The 19,418-nt window shown below is 44.6% G+C and overlaps 1 protein-coding gene and 1 long non-coding RNA gene across 5 annotated transcripts in view; one reads left to right on the top strand and one right to left on the bottom strand.

Moving 5' to 3' along the window:
- The window catches only part of LOC137528794 (uncharacterized), a 137,047-nt gene that overhangs the window by 32,607 nt on the left and 85,022 nt on the right, over positions 1–19,418 (top strand). The gene's annotated exons all lie outside the window — the stretch shown is intronic.
- The window catches only part of VARS1 (valyl-tRNA synthetase 1), a 61,500-nt gene continuing 43,536 nt past the window's right edge, over positions 1,455–19,418 (bottom strand). For both annotated transcript variants that reach the window (XM_068250374.1, XM_068250376.1), the window contains exons 27-31: positions 17,141–17,347; positions 14,247–14,358; positions 11,235–11,410; positions 10,900–11,049; positions 1,455–1,696 (exon numbers count right to left, since the gene is read on the bottom strand). In XM_068250374.1, coding sequence (XP_068106475.1) covers positions 1,628–1,696; positions 10,900–11,049; positions 11,235–11,410; positions 14,247–14,358; positions 17,141–17,347 — 714 coding nt within the window. In that variant the 3' untranslated portion in view covers positions 1,455–1,627. The remainder of the gene's footprint in view (positions 1,697–10,899; positions 11,050–11,234; positions 11,411–14,246; positions 14,359–17,140; positions 17,348–19,418) is intronic.

The raw sequence follows: 19,418 nt of genomic DNA, 5'->3' as shown, positions 1-19,418 counted from the left end.
TCAAAGCAAAAGGTGGCTACTTTGAAGAACCTAGAATATGACAGTTTCAGTTGTTTACACTTTTTGTTTTGGTTATGTACTATACTTCCAAATGTGTTAATTCATAGTTTGGATGCCTTCAGTGTGAATCTACAATGCTCAGTCATGAAAATAAAGAAAACTCTTTGAATGAGAAGGTGAGTCAAAACTTTTGGTCTGTACTGTAGAGTGGAGTATAGTAAAGCGCTGTATTAGCTGTGCCTATAATACAGAGATCACGGTATGTATATAGAGTGGGGTATAGCGCTGTATTAGCTAGGCCTATAATACAGAGACCATGGTATGTATATAGAGTGGGGTATAGCGCTGTATTAGCTGTGCCTATAATACAGAGATCACGGTATGTATATAGAGTGGGGTATAGCGCTGTATTAGCTAGGCCTATAATACAGAGACCATGGTATGTATATTGAGTGGGGTATAGCGCTGTATTAGCTCGGCCTATAATACAGAGATCACGGTATGTATATAGAGTGAGGTACAGTGCTGTATTAGTTGGGCCTATAATACAGAGATCACGGTATGTATGTAGAGTGGGGTATAGTGCTGTATTAGCTGGGCCTATAATACAGAGATCACGGTATGTATATAGAGTGGGATATAGTGCTGTATTAGCTGGGCCTATAATACAGAGATCATGTTATGTATAGAGTGTGGTATAGCGCTGTATTAGCTGGAGCTATAATACAGAGATCATGGTATGTATATAGAGTGTGGTATAGTGCTGTATTAGCTGTGCCTATAATACAGAGATCACGGTATGTATATAGAGTGGGGTATAGCGCTGTATTAGCTGGGCCTATAATACAGAGATTACGGTATGTATATAGAGTGGGGTATAGTGCTGTATTAGCTAGGCCTATAATACAGAGATTACGGTATGTATATAGAGTGGGGTATAGCGCTGTATTAGCTGGGCCTATAATACAGAGATTACGGTATGTATATAGAGTGGGGTATAGCGCTGTATTAGCTAGGCCTATAATACAGAGATCACGGTATGTATATTGAGTGGGGTATAGCGCTGTATTAGCTGGGCCTATAATACAGAGATCACGGTATGTATATTGAGTGGGGTATAGCGCTGTATTAGCTGGGCCTATAATACAGAGATCACGGTATGTATATAGAGTGGGGTATAGCGCTGTATTAGCTGGGCCTATAATACAGAGATCACGGTATGTATATAGAGTGGGGTATAGCGCTGTATTAGCTGGGCCTATAATACAGAGATCATGGTATGTATACAGAGTGGGGTATAGTACTGTATTAGCTAGGCCTATTTTTGATACTGAGTCTCAAGCAACCAGAAAGCCCATTTATCTGGCATCAGCTAATCCCCGTGGGTACCGGATAACCAAGACTCTACACAATGCCTTCCATAAAAAACAATAGTCATAAACCACATGACACAGTTGTATTGGATACTAGAGGTTTTATTGCATCCTATAGGTTGGTACGATCCAGAAATTCACATCCGTGACGCTTCACATTCTGCAAACCTTTTTGTTTTTGTTAAAAAAGGGAAGTTGGGGAGCAGCATGGGGGCCGCTGTAACCATCCTGAGCCAATGGAAAATAATTTAACTCTACACCATCTTCAGAAAGCTGCTCAGAGCCTCCTCCACCTTCTGGAACTCCGTCTCAAACTGTTTCATCTGCAGGAGAAAACCAAGAGCTCAAAGATAAAACCCATAAAATGTGTAAATTATACAATTTACAAAGCAAACACAGCATAATGGTGATACAGAAAACTCTAAAATAGTACACATTTGGTGTTTAGTAAACTCAAAGGGACCAGGAAAAGTAGTTTACTATATCAGAATTGGTCGTACATTGTATATTTATAAAGACACATTTGCTGGGAAACTAAAGTTGAAGAGAAATTGAGAGCCCAATATGGTGTAGTATGTCAAAATTGATTGGATAAATGAAACAGTGAGATGGTAATACTCACAAACACGGGTTACCACCTAGGTAACCACTCATTAGGCAGGTGAGGAGATTAGACCTGTCCTCACTCAGGATTAAGAAGTTGCTTTCTGTAGATAGGAAGAAAGGGGGGTAGATCACCGCTCCACCTGGGCGCCAGAAGGATAAAAGTACATACAATTTTTAAAAATTGCTGGGAGGAAGTGGTGGACTCGCCTCCGTTAAAGCAGACACCAAGGACTGTAAATATATAGATCTACACATTTATTGAAAATACCCCAAAGATGCAACGCGTTTCGCGGGCACAGAGGTGCTCTGCTTGCTATAACTGAATTGCTGTTGTTTATCCCCTGCTTATTGCCTGAAGAAGTGGGCTGTGCCCGCGAAACGCGTTGCATCTTTAGGGTATTTTCAATAAATGTGTATATCTATATATTTACAGTCCTTGGTGTCTGCTTTAACGGAGGCGAGTCCACCACTTCCTCCCAGCAATTTTTTAAAAATGTTATGTACTTTTATCCTTCTGGCGCCTCTGTTCACCTACCAATACATTTGCTGGGATCTGAGGACTCAGTTTACCATATCCAGAGTTCTACTATTATCAGAGTTTACTATAACAAGATTCTACTGTAGTAAACTAAATGTCCATGGTCTGGTCAAGTAAACCTGGATATAATAGAATTTCTGTTATAGTAAACCTGTTTTTTGGACCTTGCAATATTCTGTATCCAGCTATTGGGGAAAGTGGGTGGGGACATGCGTCATACGTCAGTCGGCGACGCATGGGTGGGCGGGCTGGCAGACACTTGTAGCCTGCTTGCTATCTGCACACTACTCTATGCCTAAATGGATTACCTCAAAGGCAGCAGCTGGTGAGACCTAAGCTTCCTGAGGAAGCTGCTGCTGGACTACTGAGGGAATTTCCTGTCATCTGTGACTTGCTTGTGCATGGCTGCAACGCTACAATATCATCCAGTACAAAAATATAGATAGAGGAGCAAACCATCAATACTGTATTTCCATTAACTGGTGAGGCCTATACTTCCTGCGCAAGCTGTTGCCTGATTATTGCATGCCAACCCCTTGCATATTGAGCACTGTGCATTTTGATCTAGCATAGACACTGTCTGTGCTCACTTGCTAAAGCATTGAAAAAAAAAAAAAAAAAAAGGATTCCAAATTATTGACTGAATTAAAATACAGTACTATAGTATACTTTATGTGCTTAAAGCCAATAGTTAACAGTTCAAAAATAAAAAAAGTCAGATATTCACCTAAGGAGAGGGAAGGCCCGGTCCTAATGAGCCTTCCCTCTCTCTCCCGATGCCCTCGGTGCTGCGCTGGCTCCCCCGTTCGTGTCCGCCGCCGCAGGGACTTCGGAGGTCTTCGGGAGCACTCGGGCTTCCGAAGACGGGCCGCTCCATACTATGCACATGCGAGTGCGTCATAGAGGGCGCTCGCGCATGCGTAGTATGGAGCGGCCCGTCTTCGGGAGCCCGAGTGCTCCCGAAGGCTTCCGAAAGCTCCCTTCGGTGGCGGAATTTGCAGTATTTGACCGAACTGGTCGAATACTGCTATGGGGGACCCTGCGCGGGACCGGGCACCGGGAGAAGAGAGGGAAGGCTCATTAGGACCGAGCCTTCCCTCTCCTTAGGTGAGTATCTGACTTTTTTTATTTTTGAACTGGTAAACATTCACTTTAAGTATGACCATTTCTGATACAGTAAACTGATACAGTAAACTACTTTTGCCGATCCCTTGGAGTTTACTATAAAGGGATTCTACTGTAATATTTCTATACTATTGGAAGCCCAAGAGAAAAAAATAAATGCACCGATGATCTCTGTGAATAAATTTTACATAGGAACGGTAACTGCTATCACCCAAAAAAAATGTGGAATTTAAAATACATACATGTAAAGTGTAGCTTTCTCCTATAGTAAAATGCACTATAAGTGACTTTTTTCTATGTCCCTGTCACTTGCAGTAGGTAGTGAAAATCTGACAGGTCTTGACCAGTCCATCTCCTCAGGGGCCTTCGGTATTCCTGAAAGTAAAAACTGAGAGGGCCGCAACATGTACCTTGGGTATTTCTTTTAGGCCACATTCACAGTGAGATGTTGTGTTCCCTGTAACAGGAACGCAACGGAACAAAACAAAAAAAAGTCATACCTCGTGTTACTGCCGCATACAGTCAATGAAAAGTAGGGTTTACTGTATCTGTTAACAGGCGTATTTAGCGGTAATGCACTGCATGCAATGTGTTACCATACTGCAACACTACTGCCACACTGTGAACATTGCATTGGTGGTCCATTGCAGTGCGGTAAGTTGCATTACAAAGCAGCCGTTACACAGCAACACACCACTGTGAATGGGGCCTTTCAAAGCATTTATTGAACTACAGTTACTCAGTCCAATTGCCAAAATAGTGTGTAAACAAGTAGGGAGGCTCTCCAACATCTTTGTACAGATCGCTTCCAGGGAGTGCTTTGGTTAACAATAAAGGCAATATTGAGAATCCCCCATGAGTAGATGAACTAGTACAAAATCTGTTAGATCTTTCAGCTTTTCAGTACTTACTGTAAGTGACCGCAACACAGGTAAAAAAACGCCATTAGACCTACCGGTGTATTCCTATGAGCCCTCCAGGACGGCAGTAAACATGAGAGAACCCTGGCTCCTCCCACAGCGAAACACAGGCTAACCAATTAATCAACCTTACACACCTCTCTCAACCTCCTTCCGTTGTAACAGAGTACCACCTTTGCAGTGATTAGAGACAAAATATGAACAAGTGAATTTTTTGAAGGTGAAGAAGGAATGTAGAGGCCGTCCTGGAGGACTCAGAGAAGTACCGTATACCGGTAAGTCTAAGGGGATTCTCTCCCACGTCCTCCAGGACGGCAGTAAACATGAGTGACCAAGGAGAAGTAGTCTTACCTCTATTTTAGGGTGGGATTACTGATTGCAGGATCTTCCTCTCAAAAGCCGTATTGTGGTTCGACTGCAGAGTGGGATTAGCCCAGGTGGCTGTTGATGCTCTTGATCTTTTTGCCCATGAAGTGGAAAGTGACCTTGTAGAATGGGCCGTTACCCTTGATGGTACAGGAACTTTAGCCATATCGTATGCCTGGAAAATAGTCTCTGCAATCCATTTTGAGATTGTGTTTTTGGTTGCATGTTGCCCTTTTCTCTGGCCAGCAAACATTACTAGTAGATTAGTGGAGTTTCTCCAGTCCTCAGGCCTCTCCAGATATATTAATATGGCTCTTCTAACATCTAACAGGTGGAAAGACCTCTCCCTATCCAATTTTGCACTTTCACAAAAAGGAAGGTGGTATCACTTCCTGCCTCTTATGGAAGCTTGAACTAACCTTAGGCATGCAATTCAGATCAAGAGTAAAACTAATTCTGTCTGGTAGAATAGTCATGTATGGATTATTGATAGAGATTGCCTGCAGATCACCTACTCTCCTGGCTGAAGTGATGGCCCAAAGGAAGGCCATCGTCATAGTGAGCAACGTAGGGCAGCTGACCCCAGAGGCTTCTGACAACTGTTGTAAAACCAAGGATAATTCCCACGGGGGGAGGGAATAGGAATTCAGCTTACAGGCCTATTCTTTGCAATCAGCTTAATAAAAAATGTTAAATAGGGATATTTGGCCAGGGTCTTATCAAGGAAAACTGAGAGGGCGGCAACATGTACGTTTATTGTACTTACAGCTAACTTCAAATGCACCCCATCCTGCAGGAAAACTAAGATACTTGACATTTATCGATTTGGGAAGATCCTTCCTTTCTTTCCAACCACAATTTTTTTAAGGGCATCATTTCAGCATCCATGCAGTCTTAGTTTCACCAGATCTGGATGGTACAGACCACCCTGAGACAGAAGGACCTGCCGTATCCGAAGGGTGCAAGGCCCCTATAAGGACAAAGATTTTGCCAGTGGGAACCAAGCTCATCTTGGCCACCAATGAGTTATTAGTATTACCGTGGACTCCTCCTGTACAATCTTTCTTACTACTCTTATAAGTAAATTGAATGGTGGGAAGCTGTACAGCAGACCACTGCCCCATGGGACTGTTAGCTCATCTAAACGTTCTGGAGAGAATGAACTAGGTAGGGAACAAAAGTCTGGTAGCTTTCTGTTTTCTGGGGAAGTGAACAAATCCACCCTGGGCATGCCCCATCTCTCTGCCAGTTACCGAAACACCTTTGGACACAGCTCCACTCTGCTTCCACCACTAAACGAGTGCTCAACCTCACTGCCAAACAGTTCTGTTAGACTCCTATGGGTTTGTCTGTCAATGATTTTAAGTGGATCTCTGCCCACTCAGGATTTGTAAAGAATGGGATAAATCTGGCTCTCTTGTTTCACCCTTGCCTGTTTAGGTATGTAACAGTCTCCATATTGTCTGAAAGAATCAGGACATTTTGTTCCTTCAATCTATTAGGGCTCTCAAAGCTTCCATGACTTATGACAGCTCTCTGAAATTGGAGGACTTTTACTTGAGGTCCTGGCACCATTTTCCCTGGACGTGTTTGAGAAGTGTGCTCCCCAGCCCCACGCACTAGCATCTATTGTGATCTGCAATCTTTTATCGCTCATGGATGACATTGATTGAGGTTTTGTGGGTTTAGCCACCACTCTAAGGACTGTGCCACTTTGGGGCTTACCACAAAATACCGTTCTCTAGTTTTTTTGCGCTGGAGCCACTCCTGAAGTGCCCTGGAGTGCCCCTGCACCCACTACACTTCTAGAATGCAGGAAGACATTGACCTTAGCAGGGAAACTGATTCTTGGTCACTTCTCTTTCGAAAAAATGCTTGCATCTTTTCGTGAGCCCTCTCCACTTTTCCCTTAGGTAAGGATAGTATTTCTAGTGCAGAAGCTAGAATACATCCTAGGAACATAATTTGGTGGGTGGGCACTAAATTAGACTTCTCTAGATTTATCACTCACACTATGATTTTTTAATTTTGCCTGCAGATAACTAGATCCCTTCCTAAGTCTTCTGGAGTATTTGCCAACATTAAAAAAACCTCTAAATACAGAATTATTCTGACTTCTTTTAAATGTAAGTAGGCTGTCACCTCTGCAATAATGTTTGTGTATATTTGTGGCGAAGCCTACGAGACCGAAAAGAAGTTTGTGAAATTGAAAGTGACAAACCACATCCCGCAACCTTAGTGCAAACCTCAGGAACTTCTGATGCCCTGGATAGATGAGCATGTGCCGGTATGCATCCTGGAGAACCAGGGTGCACATCCATGCCTGAGAAAATAGAAGGTTTCCCACCAAGCAAATGCATTCCATCTTGAATTTTTGTCTCCCTCAGGAAAGCATTTAAGTACCTTAGATTAATGACCATGTGATACTTTCCCAATGGTATGTGTATCACAGAGACGTGGGAATAGAATCTCTCGTCCTGTTGATCGAAACGGGGAAAAACTGCGCACGGAAATTTGGGCGCACCATGCACCTTCATAGTCCGTAATGTGAATTACAGCCATAGTAGTGCTCAGTCTGTAATTTGGGCTCTGTTAATAGACGGGGCCCAAATGACTTTAAAAATATTTTGAACCCGAGTCCACGGCAGCCTGGAGGGGTAATAGTAATTAACTCCTTCGGGAATTGCAATAGCAAGATGAGCCATTTTTTCGGCTTTACCCTGCGCCCAAATTTCCCAGGGCTGTTTTTACATGTATGCCTGGTGATCCGATGGTACATGACAAATCAAACTTCGGTCCAACAGCAAGAAAAAAGTGACGGCCTTGCTTTAGAGCGGTTGTCTTTTTTTTTTGGGGGGGGGGGGGGGGGGGGGGAGGGGAGAGAGCATTGAACTGCGGTTTGATCGGACTCTAAAATGTATAAAATAAAATGGCTTTGGGACACTGATTTCCATTGGTCTAAGAAGCGAAAAAGTCCCCCCCCCCCCCCCCCCCACACACACTGTGACTGAATCATTTAGGCTTATTTCCAGGGGCCCTTGCCCTCTGGAAAGGGGTTGAGCCTCTACCCCTGCCTCTATCATAGGCCCTCCTCTTTCTGGCCTCAGAGGATTTATTCTTCTGGGGAAGAAAATTGTTCCCGCTAAAAAACTTTGTCTGATTTCTTTTACGTTTATCTGGGATTTTTTTCCTTTTGTTCGTTGACCGAGAAAGGATATTATGCAGGTCCTTCCCAAATAGCAGACTGCCCTCAAACGGCATTGCGCATAGACGCGCTTTGGAGGTCACGTCCCCTTCCCAGGTTTTCAACCAAGTAGCTCTTCTTGTGGAATTAACTAGGGCTGCCGCTTTAGCTGCTGCTCTCAGAGATTCTGTTGCTGCATCCGCTAGAAACACCAAAGCCCTTGATATCACTGGTATAGATCCCAGCAGCTCTGCTTGTGAGGCTCCATCTGCTATTTGGGCCTGTAGGTCATCTACACATGTGACTACGTTTCTCGAAACACATACTGAAGCAATCGTGGGTCTAAATAAAAAGGATGTTGCCTCCCAAGCCCTTTTGGACAAGACTTCCACTTTTTTATCCATAGGATCCTTGAGTGCCCCAGTGCCCTCAAAGGACAAATCGGCATACTTGGAGTACAGTGACAGGCTTGCGTCCAGTTTCGGACATTTGGCCCATCTCTCCGTTTCTTTATCACTGAAGGGGAATCTTCTTTTAAATGATTTAGGAACCGTTAACCTCCTCTCGGGCGCATTCCATTGTTCATCTATTAAAGCATTAAAAGATTTGTGGATGGGAAAAACTCGTCCCTCTGAGACTTCTAGTCCTTTATAAACCTCATCCTGCACAGATGGATCTATGGCTGTTATCTGCTCTGAATTGTGAATGGCCTTAAGCAGTTCAGAGGTTTCTTCTGCGTTAAATAAGTATTTGGAGTCTTTAAAGGTTATAGGAGGTCCATTCTCGTCTGAACCTGCCTCTTCAATTTCCTCCAAAATCTCCTCAGAGAAATGGTCATGCTCCAGAACGAGGTTGCTGGGAAGATCCGCTGATGAACCTGTCCGTAGAGTCCCTATTTTCCCTGTAATGGCTGTTCTAAGGGCCTCAAAAGTGGACTGCATTTCTGTAGTAGATTGCAGAAAATGTTTCAACACTTTTGAGGAGTCCAGTTCTTGTGAATCTCCCAGACATTTCTGACAGTGGGTCTTATCCCATGACTCTGGTAGCTTAACTGAACATGCAAAACATCTCTTAGATTTAGCTTTATGTTTTAGGGAAGGGCCTTCCCATCACTATTAGCCTAAGAGAAAAAGTGGAAAAACAAGAGAACCCCACATTAGCATTACTACTGTAAATTAACATAAAAAAGCTATAAGCAAACATTTGCCAATACGATACCTGTGCCACGGACACAGAGAATGTACTCTGAGATAGTGGCCGTAGCTTTGTTAGTGCCCCTGAAGTGTCAAAAAGTGGCCCTAGGGAATACTTACCTCGGGAGCCTTCCTTTGTCCTCCCCTTCAGCCCTGTTCCAGCGGTGGGATCCCAGAAAGTCTGGTGACAAGGGCTTGTCAGCGCTGCGTGCAGGTAGACTAGCAGCTTTCACTCGGATTCTGGCAGAATTAGCCAAGCCCGATTGGGTCTGCTCTACTGCGCAGGTGCGAGCCGCAGGAGCCAGAGCTGAAAGCCACTAGTGTGCCTGCGCAGGCAGGCCACTGTAATTATTCATTGCACTGCAGGGGGCGTGGTTACACCCGGCATTCATAGCTTCCAGCTTCACTTTCGCCTGCCATGCAGCCGAACATTGTCCCAAGATGCCAGCTCTCACCGCTCTCTGCCTGCGGCTTCACCCGTGTGATGGACCCGGAAGACCTCAGCCTCCACAATCCACATAGCGAGAGGGAGGTAAGCCTAAACCCCTACCCTTCTACCAAACCCCTGCAACACCATGTCGGTGATGAGCGCAGACAGCCACAGGTGGACGGACAGCCTGGGAACCTGGAGCCTTATAAGACAGCTGAATCGAGAGGTATATGGAGGCTGGTATATTTATTCCCTTTTAAGCAATACCAGTTGCCTGGCTCTCCTATTGATCCTCTGCCTCTAATACTTTCAGCCATAGACCCTGAACAAGCATGCAGCAGATCAGGTGTTTCTGACACTGTCAGATCTGACAAGATTAGCTGAATGCTTGTTTCTGGTGTGATTCACACACTACTGCTGCCAAATAGAGCAGCAGGGCTGCCAGACAACTTTTAATGTTTAAAGCCGCATCTACATGAGTAGATGCGGCCGCGATGCTCCTTATCAATCGAGCCGCGGCTCGATTGATAAGATCCAACAGGACGGATCTCCGCACCGCCGATTCCCTGCTCGATCCCCGCGAGGGAACAATGGCAGGGAATCGTGCGGGAGATAAGCAGCGCCGGCGGGGACGAGCAGGGAATCGAATGCGGGGGATGCGCAAGAGGCCGCCGATCGCCACAACATCTCCCCGTGTAGACGGGGCTTAAAAGGAAATAAATATGGCAGCCCTCATATTCTTATATACGGCTATATGACAAGGCAGTCCTGGGCCCGACTGCCTAACACAAGTAAATCATGCAAGCAGGAAACAGAGTGGACTGAAGGTTGAGAGAGGTGGGAAATTATAGTATGGTTGATTAATGAATGCCTAGCCTGTGTTTCACTGTAGGAGGAGCCAGGGTTCTCATGTTTACTGCGGTCCTGGAGGATGTGGGAGAAAAGTAATTTATATTGCATTTTACCCAGGATGAAATGTACATTTTATATGTATGTTTTACGTTTTTTTCCCGATAGTGGCCGCTCCTCTGCTGTGTTTGATGTCCTTTTCTAAAGATGGCTGCTGTGGCGAGTGACACCACATGGGTGCTATGGGTGCTGTGTAAGTGCACAGTAAAATATCTGTAATGTAAACGACCTATATTTTTACTAGCGTTCGCTCACCTTGTCTGCATCCTGTTGTTGTACTGCAGTGGGAACTTTGTTGCGGTAATCTGCCCCAGATACCCTCTCCCGCAGCTTCTCCAGCTGTCGGCCAAGCTCAGTCTTCTTCACTTGGAGTTTGGCCAATTCTTTCTCCACGTCAATCAGGCCCTGCAAGGAACACAACACGATCTATTGTCTTTGCTAACTAGGCCTCGTGTCCAGGTAGCATTCATGACTGTGAATTAACCATGCCAAGCACTAGTCCATCTATGCCTTGACTTCCCAGAACAAACGTCAGCGGCTGCCAGTTTGTTTTTATAGCCCATGAGAAAGTGCCATCCTAAAAGACTAACCTTGAGTATTAAGTAAACGGTGGCTTTGTCAGATGCGGTGTTCACAGCGCTGCCCTCGGGGGCCGGGTCTGCTGGCTGCAAGATCACCAAAGCGTTGGAAGAGGAAAGGACTGTGATGTATGATGTATAAGCAGCAACCACAGTTCTGGTGTCATCATCTACACATTTCACATAACCTATGAGAGGATGAAAAGCAAAAGTCGACAGATGATCAAACAAACCGTTAAAAACAACCTTCCACATACTGCTTAGGTCCCCCTAACGCCACCAACAAAGCTCTAACTGTTGAGGCATGGACTCCACAAGACATCTGAAGGATTCTTGTGGTATAACACCAAGAGCTCAGCAGCCGATCCTCAAATTCTTTCCATTTTGGAGGTGGTACCTCCATGGATCAGCCTTTTTTTTCAGCAAAACTCACAAAGTCTTGATATTTGAAGACTAAAGGAAATGTGATTTGTTGACTAGGCCACCTTCTTCCACTGCTCTGTAACCCAGTTCTGATGCCAACATGCCTGCAACAGGCACTTTCAACAATGGACTGGGGTCAGCATGGCCTGTAGCGATGGTCATGTCTAGGAAAGCTCCCTGAGAAGCATGTGATCAGTTTAGTCAGGTGATAGATTTCATGATTATGTGCTACAGCAGAATTTTACAGCAAATCGAACGAGGAGGAACATGGGGACCGTGAAAGGCTCTATAGGACCCAGATCCTTCCTCCTCCTTAAGTATCTGTTTTTTTTTTATTTCAGAATGGTTTCAGGTTTGCTTTAGGAAACTTAAATAACAGTTGGTATTCCTGACAGTTCAGCATTCCTACAATATCTCCCTTTACAACCTGTAAATGGACAACTGCAACTACAGTACGCTTTCTACACGGATACGTTGTAGCGATAAGCAGGAAAGTCCAAAGTCCAAGCAACACAAAAGGACTTGTCCGGCCGCACCTCAACGGAAAATAACTTCAAACTCATGGGAACGATTATTCTCCAAGATCCTGGCAGAAGGAGGCAAATCCAATGACTACCGTAATGCAGAGACACAAACAGAGGCTTGTTCCTGACAATTAGCAGCCATAGAACACATGCAACTCCATTTACTATACAGAAGCAATTTTGTGAAGAAAAAGAAGGGAAAAAATTCAAACGAGCTTCTGTGGGACAGCTACCGCTAAATGCTTTTCTGCTACCGAGCAGGAAAGTGTTCGGCATAGGTTCCTGAGGTTACATCGTAGTGTTGCGGTTTGAGCACCTAGGGCATACATGTCAAAATCCGGCCCTCAGAGCCAAATCTGGCCCGCAAGTGGTTTCCCCATTTTGCATTATGTTTGGCCTACTCTAGACCACCAGGGAAGCCATATGGGGGAGGGAGGGGGAAAGCAATAGACACCAGCGACCTGTATAGGGAGGGAGGGGTGCCACTAGACACCAAGGAACTGTATAGGGGAGGTAGGCGGCTACTAGACACCAGGAAACTGTATAGGGGAGGAGGAAGCCACTGGAGTCCAGGGAACTGTATAGTGGAGTAAGCGGTGCGACTAGACACCAGGGAACTGTATAGGGGAGGGAGGAGACCACTAGGCACCAGGGAACTGTATAGTGGAGGGAAGAGCCTACTGGGCACCAGGGAACTGTATAGTGAAGAAAGGGCTGCCACTAGACACCAGGGAACTGTATAGTGGAGGGAGGGGTGCTACTAGACACCAGGGAACTATAGTGGAGGGAGGGGGGCCACTAGACACCAGGGAACTATGTAGTGGAGGGAGGGGGCTGCTGGACACCAGAGAACTGTATAGTGGAGGGAGGGGGGCCACTAGACACCAAGGAACTGTATGGGGATGGAAAGAAGGCCACTAGACAGACATGAGGAAACTGTATAGGGGAGGAGAGAGGACCACAAAACACTAGGGAACTTTATAAGGAGGAAGGTGGCCCTGGACTTTAGCATTAAGTTTGATACCCCTGCCCTAAGGAGACACAGAGCCGCAGCAGCAGTCTTGGACGCTACATGTGGCACCTAAGACTAAATTACATAATGGGATCTACCACGGCATTTACATGTAAACCTATCACAGTTGTTTAAAAACTGCTTCCATTCATTCGAATTAAACAGAGGTTGATCCCTTTCAAACGACACCTCTATTGCCCACTGCAAACACTGAACTTTCCTGGAGTCTCATATTTTTATCCTCAGTTCAAGGATTGAATTCAATTTTAAACAGCAGCCATGGTAGTCTGACATAAAATCTGCTTCATTCAGCTGCACAACAAGAAAAATACAGCAGAGTCTCGAATATCCGGGACAGACGGGGACCGCCTGATGCCGGATACATGTGCTAGCCGGTGGCTCGAGAAACTGTCCTAAAATGCACAAACCTCCCGCTGAGGTACTTACCCAGCCTCCAGCGATGTCTAGCAGCCTTTCTGCATCACCTAATGGGCTGCTAGCGGCTATCTGGCTTCCATTGCGCATGGAAGCCGGCTTGTCAGCTGACCCAAATTGGGTCATGTGAAATGCATGACAGAAGCCGTTGGCGTCCGCTATGTGATGCAGGAAGGCTGCTAGATGTTGCTGGAGGTTGGGTAAGTATTTCAATAGCTTCAAAACCTGCCAAATGCAAAGTCCCTGTTATCCCCCTCAGGTTTGCCGCTTGGCTGAGACTTACGGTTGCAGATAAGGGGGAATTTGCTGTAATAGCAGTTTGAATTTTACACTACTGTCCTGTTATCAGCAGTATTTCCTTAGCCACACAATAGTATTATGGCAGGAGAGCCACAGCTGTATTTGATTACCTCATTTGCATAGATAAACACTTTTTTATTATTTCAACTGTTGGAATGTAAAAAACTGAAAGGGATCTCAGACAAGTTATTAGTAGGACAAGGACACTATTACTTCCCATTTATCTCATCAGGTCACGTCAGTTAAGGTGTGCTATAAATTGCCAATAATAATTTTTATTCTATTCTAACCCATCACAGCATGATGTTTAGGACATCGCTATGTACTCACAGTCAGCTTTGGTCTTGGTGAGGTTGTAATCGGCCCGCAGAGAGCGGATGGATTTCACTATAAGCAACGCAAGGTCCATATTCCTCTCAATCTCCGCATCACGCCAGTGGAACTAAAAGCAGGAAAAGAAAACAACAAAAAAAATATGTTAAGAGAAGTGATGTAGATATTATATTAAAATACTCTAAGATCAGTAACTACGAATTATAAAAATGAAGAGACCGAGAGCCCAATATAGTGTCGTATGTTAAAAACAAATGGAAATTATGAACAGTGAGATGTGAATACTCACAAAGCAGGGTTATCACACAGGCAACCACTGTATATGCAGGTGATGAAATAAGTTCTGTCCTCACTCAGGATTACGAAGTCACTCGCTGTAGATCGGAAAGAAGGGGGTAGGTCACCCCTCCATCACGGGTGGACACAGGATCGCAGTAAGAGAACTGAGGCGCCAGCAGGAAAAAAGTTGATAAAAATGTTAAAAATTGCTGGGAGGCAGCGGTGGACTTACCTCCGGAAAGCAGACACGAAAAACTGTCTGGATCAGTACAAACATTTATTTAAAGGTACCCCAAAGATGCAACGCGTTTCGCAGGCACAGCCCGCTTCATCAGGCAATAAAGTGGGGACAACTGTGGACAAGAGACCATACACATTGCTATAACGATTTCTGAAATAAATTTCCTGCAAAATATATGCAAAATCTAAGATTAAGAGAAATTGTATGTGGTGCAACAGGATGTTGTAAATCGTACCGATGTCAGCGGTAGTCTGGTAAAGTGTCTGATGCAATAAACGTATAATATTAAAAAAATTCATAAAAATGGAGACCAGAATTAGAATAAAGTGCTATGTGCGGTGATAATAGGTAACATCATCTTATTTGAGGGGGGGAGGGGGCTTGATTAATATAAGTATAGCAGGGTAACAAACACGAAAACCGCCCGTATGCACTATTGATGATGCAGTTGATGCACTATTGCACCTTACATGTATTTTTGCATTTTACCATATGTACCCCATACGGGTGTTTTTCTTGTTTGTTATCCTGCTATACTCATTATAATCAAGGCCCCTTTTTTCCCCCTAAATAAGATGATGTTACCTATTATCACCGCACATAGCACTTTATTCTAATTCTGGTCTCCATTTTTATGAATTTTTTAATATTATACATTTATTGCATCAGACACTTTACCAGACTACCGCTGACATCGCTACTATTTATGACATCATGTTGCACCACACACAATTTCTCTCAATCTTAGATGTTGCATATATTTTGCAGGAAATGTATTTCAGAAATCGTTATAGCAATGTGTATGGTCTCTTGTCCACAGTTGTCCCCACTTTATTGCCTGATGAAGCGGGCTGTGCCTGCGAAACGCGTTGCATCTTTGGGGTACCATTAGATAAATGTGTTTGTACTAATCCAGACAGTTTTTCGTGTCTGCTTTCCGGAGATAAGTCCACCGCTGCCTCCCAGCAATTTTTTTCATATGTTTATCAACTTGTATCCTGCTGGCGCCTCTGTTCTTTTACTGCAGTAACTATGAATTATTTCTGAATACATTTTTTTGCCTCGAAGATCAAAAACGACACCCTTTTCTGCTAATATTGACACCAAGACAAGACACAGAAGATTTATATCAAGCTTTTCTCCTGGTGGACTCAAAGCAGCAGAGCTGCACTAGGGCGCACTCTATAGGCTGTAGCAGTGTTAGGTAGTCTTGCCCAAGGTCTCCTACTGAATAGGTGAAGGTCTCCTGTGTCTGAGTGTTGTGTTTTAAGCTGTGAGTTATTCCAACAGAAATCGGCACACTGCAGAAACACCAGTGTGGACGCGCAATTCAATTATAGTAGCATAGAGTTTCAATGCAATCATTTTGTCCGCTGCGCTGAAATGTAACGGACATAGAGTGAAAGAAGCCTAAAGCAGTGACTCCCCAGCAGAGGTCCAATCTAATATTCTTCTCTGCACAAGTTTGTACTGCTTCCTGTAATACAAACTATGGAGTCTCACTCTCATATCACTCCTACCCACATTCCCCACTCTACCCCCACAGACAGCTAGATCTCTCACAGAACAGGCTTTCCCATTGGCCTTGACCATTAGGGTGACATACAGTGGCTTGCATGCCACAAGCATGAATCAATTTTGCAGTTATTGATTTGTAAAAAATGTTTGGAATCATGTATGATTTTCGTTCCACTTCTCACGTGTACACCACTTTGTGTTGGTCTTTCATGTGGAATTCCAATAAAATTGATTCATGTTTGTGGCAGTAATATGACAAAATGTGGAAAACTTCAAGGGGGCCGAATACTTTTCAAGCCACTGTATGACTATGGTAGGGATTGTACTGTGATCACTGACATGACTATGTATTCTATAAAGTGATGCAAAAGAGGCCACAGCTATATACCGTAAATGCATAGGACATTAGACTATGACCATGGTAGGATTACATTGTAATCCCCTCTGAAGGGACATGACTATGTACTCTGTAATGTGCTGCAGAAGAGGTCAATGCCATATAAATACATAATAATAATATGGGAGGACATTACGCTATGATAGGGATTAGATTGTGATCCCCTCTGAGGACAGTCAGTGACATGACTATGTACTCTGTAATGTGCTGCAGAAAAGGTCAGTGCTATATAAATACATAATAATAATAATAATAACGATAATAATATGGGAGGACATTAGACTAGAACTATGATAGGGATTAGAGTGTGAGCTCCTCTGAAGATAGTCAGCGACATGACAATGTACTCTGCAACGTGCTGCAGAAGATGTCAGTGCTATATAAATTAATTTAATTTTTATAATATAATTCTATTATTAATAATGTCTCAGGATGATAGACAGTAGTGGTCCTTACCTCAGTGGTCTCAGGATAAGGAGTGACGGAGATGCTGAGGAAGTGCTCTGGGGCCCGTCGGGGAAGCCGCTGGTAAAGCTCTTCTGTTAGGAAAGGCATGAAGGGGGAGAGGAGGCGGAGCCCAGCGTCCAGACATGTGTACAACGTGTTCCGTGCCACCGAGATGGCAATTTCATCTGTGCCAGCGAAGATGGGCTTCAAACACTCCTGCGGACAAACATGACAGTATAAGGAAAGATATAGGCCTAGGGCAAGGTACCAGGTTTTCACTGAACTTAAAGTGGATCCGAGGTGAACTTTTACTCATTGCATAATTGTGTTCCTTTCCTATTGTTTATAGGGCATTCCTCAAGCCAAATACTTTTTTGTTTTAACTCCCTTGCCTTTCCAATTCTGACGGCAAGGGGGCAGCGCAGCACTTTTTTAATCATGTAGCGAGCCCAGGGCTCGCTACATGATAGCCGCTGACAAGCGGCATCCCCCTACCCACTCCGATCGCCTTCGGGGATCAGAGTAAGCAGGAAATCCCGTTCAGAGTGGGATTTCCTGCTGGGCTTCCCCAGTCGCCATGGCGACGGGGCGGGATGACGTTATGGACATCGGGACGTCACAGGGAATCCCGATCCACCCCTCAGCGCTGCCTGGCACTGATTGGCCAGGCTGTGCAAGGGGTCTGGAGGGGGGGGGGGGGCGGCGCATAGCGGCGAATCGGAAGCGATCGGAATATGCACGCAGCTAGCAAAGTGCTAGCTGCGTGCAGTAAAAAAAAAAAAATTTGAAAATCGGCCCAGCGGGGCCGGAGAAATCCTTCTGCGCAGGTTACCCCGAGCTGAGCTCGGGATAACCGGCAAGAAGGTTAATACTTTAATTTACTATAAACTAAATAAACCCCGCCCACAGGTTTTCAGTGAGCCTTGGCAGTAGCAAGGGCTCATGGGAGCTCAGTCTGGGCAGGCGGAGGTGTTACTAGCCATTGATTTCAGAGGCAGAGGGGAGGAGGGAGGAGGGGGGATTAGGTTTTTTTCACAGGCTGAGTGCTCAAGATACAGATAAGCCTGCCTCTGTGTAATGTTTACAAACAACATGGCTGCTGTCATTGTATCACAGGAAGAAATAATCATTATCTTTTAAAGCTGTTTGCAGCTATATTTGCTGTGTATACTATCTAAACTTCAGATAAGATATATAGACAATTTACTTGTTATAGTTTGTTTTTCATCTCGGGTATCCGCTTTAAATGACAATGAGCTTTTGCACATCAGTTCTGATATTGAGGGATCACGGCAAAGCCAGGAAGGGAATAGATTACAGATATCACTGATCAGACCTGATGTACAGATCACAGATGTGTAACTTTGCACACAGAGCCACGATGGTGGTGGATGCAAGGGGCAGAAAGAGGCAGGAGAAAATGACAAACAAGCAGGCAGACACAAAGATGTGTTGTGTATAATAATATTTGTATATATTGTGTCTGAGAACAGGCAGCCAGGACTGAAGTCAGACTGGATTAGCTGCATGCTTGTTTCAGGTCTGTGATTCAGCCACTTCTGCAGCCAAATAGATCAGTAGGACTGCCAGGCAACTAGTATTATTTAAAAGGAAACATCCATAATCCTCTCAAGTTTAGGTTCCCTTTAAAGCAGGGGTAGGGAGCCTACGGCTCGGGAGCCAGATGTGGCTCTTTGATGGCTACAACTGGCTCACTGACATATCAGTAGGGGTGATTCACTAAGCTACACTGCTCAAGCAGCACAAATAAAAATTTCAAAGTAGGCACGCTACTGCTGTCAGGTCCAGTGACTTTGTAGGACAAGACCTCTGCACTTTGATTGGCCCAATAAGCTGCCTGTCACTTGACAGGTAGCCTATTGGGCCAAAGTGCGGGGATCTTGCCCTACAAAGTGAATCAACCCCCAAGTCAGCTAGCTAAATATACAAGCTGTTAGTCGGTATTTCTCCTATTTAGCTCTCAGTGAAATTGCTTATGTTGCTGATACCCAAGAGAATCTGAAAACATTTCTGACACTTCCGCTGCCCGTAGATCAACTGTATAAACATCACCATGGCAACAGGGACAGGAGCCCTCTGCTGCGCATGCGCGCTTTCCCAGTTAGAAGCATATTGTATGGCTCTCAAGGAAATACATTTTAAATTATGTGGCATTTATGGCTCTCTCAGCCAAAAAGGTTCCTGATTTAAAGTATCCTTATTCACGAAATAGCCAAGACAGAGATTAACAAGGCAGGAAATGACAGGAAGACGGAGGCCGAGAACA

The sequence above is a fragment of the Hyperolius riggenbachi genome, chromosome 8 (genome assembly GCF_040937935.1).
Source record: "Hyperolius riggenbachi isolate aHypRig1 chromosome 8, aHypRig1.pri, whole genome shotgun sequence".
NCBI classification, from domain to species: domain Eukaryota; kingdom Metazoa; phylum Chordata; class Amphibia; order Anura; family Hyperoliidae; genus Hyperolius; species Hyperolius riggenbachi.
Note: the sequence above shows the minus strand (reverse complement) of the source record. Positions and strands in the feature narration are given on the sequence as shown.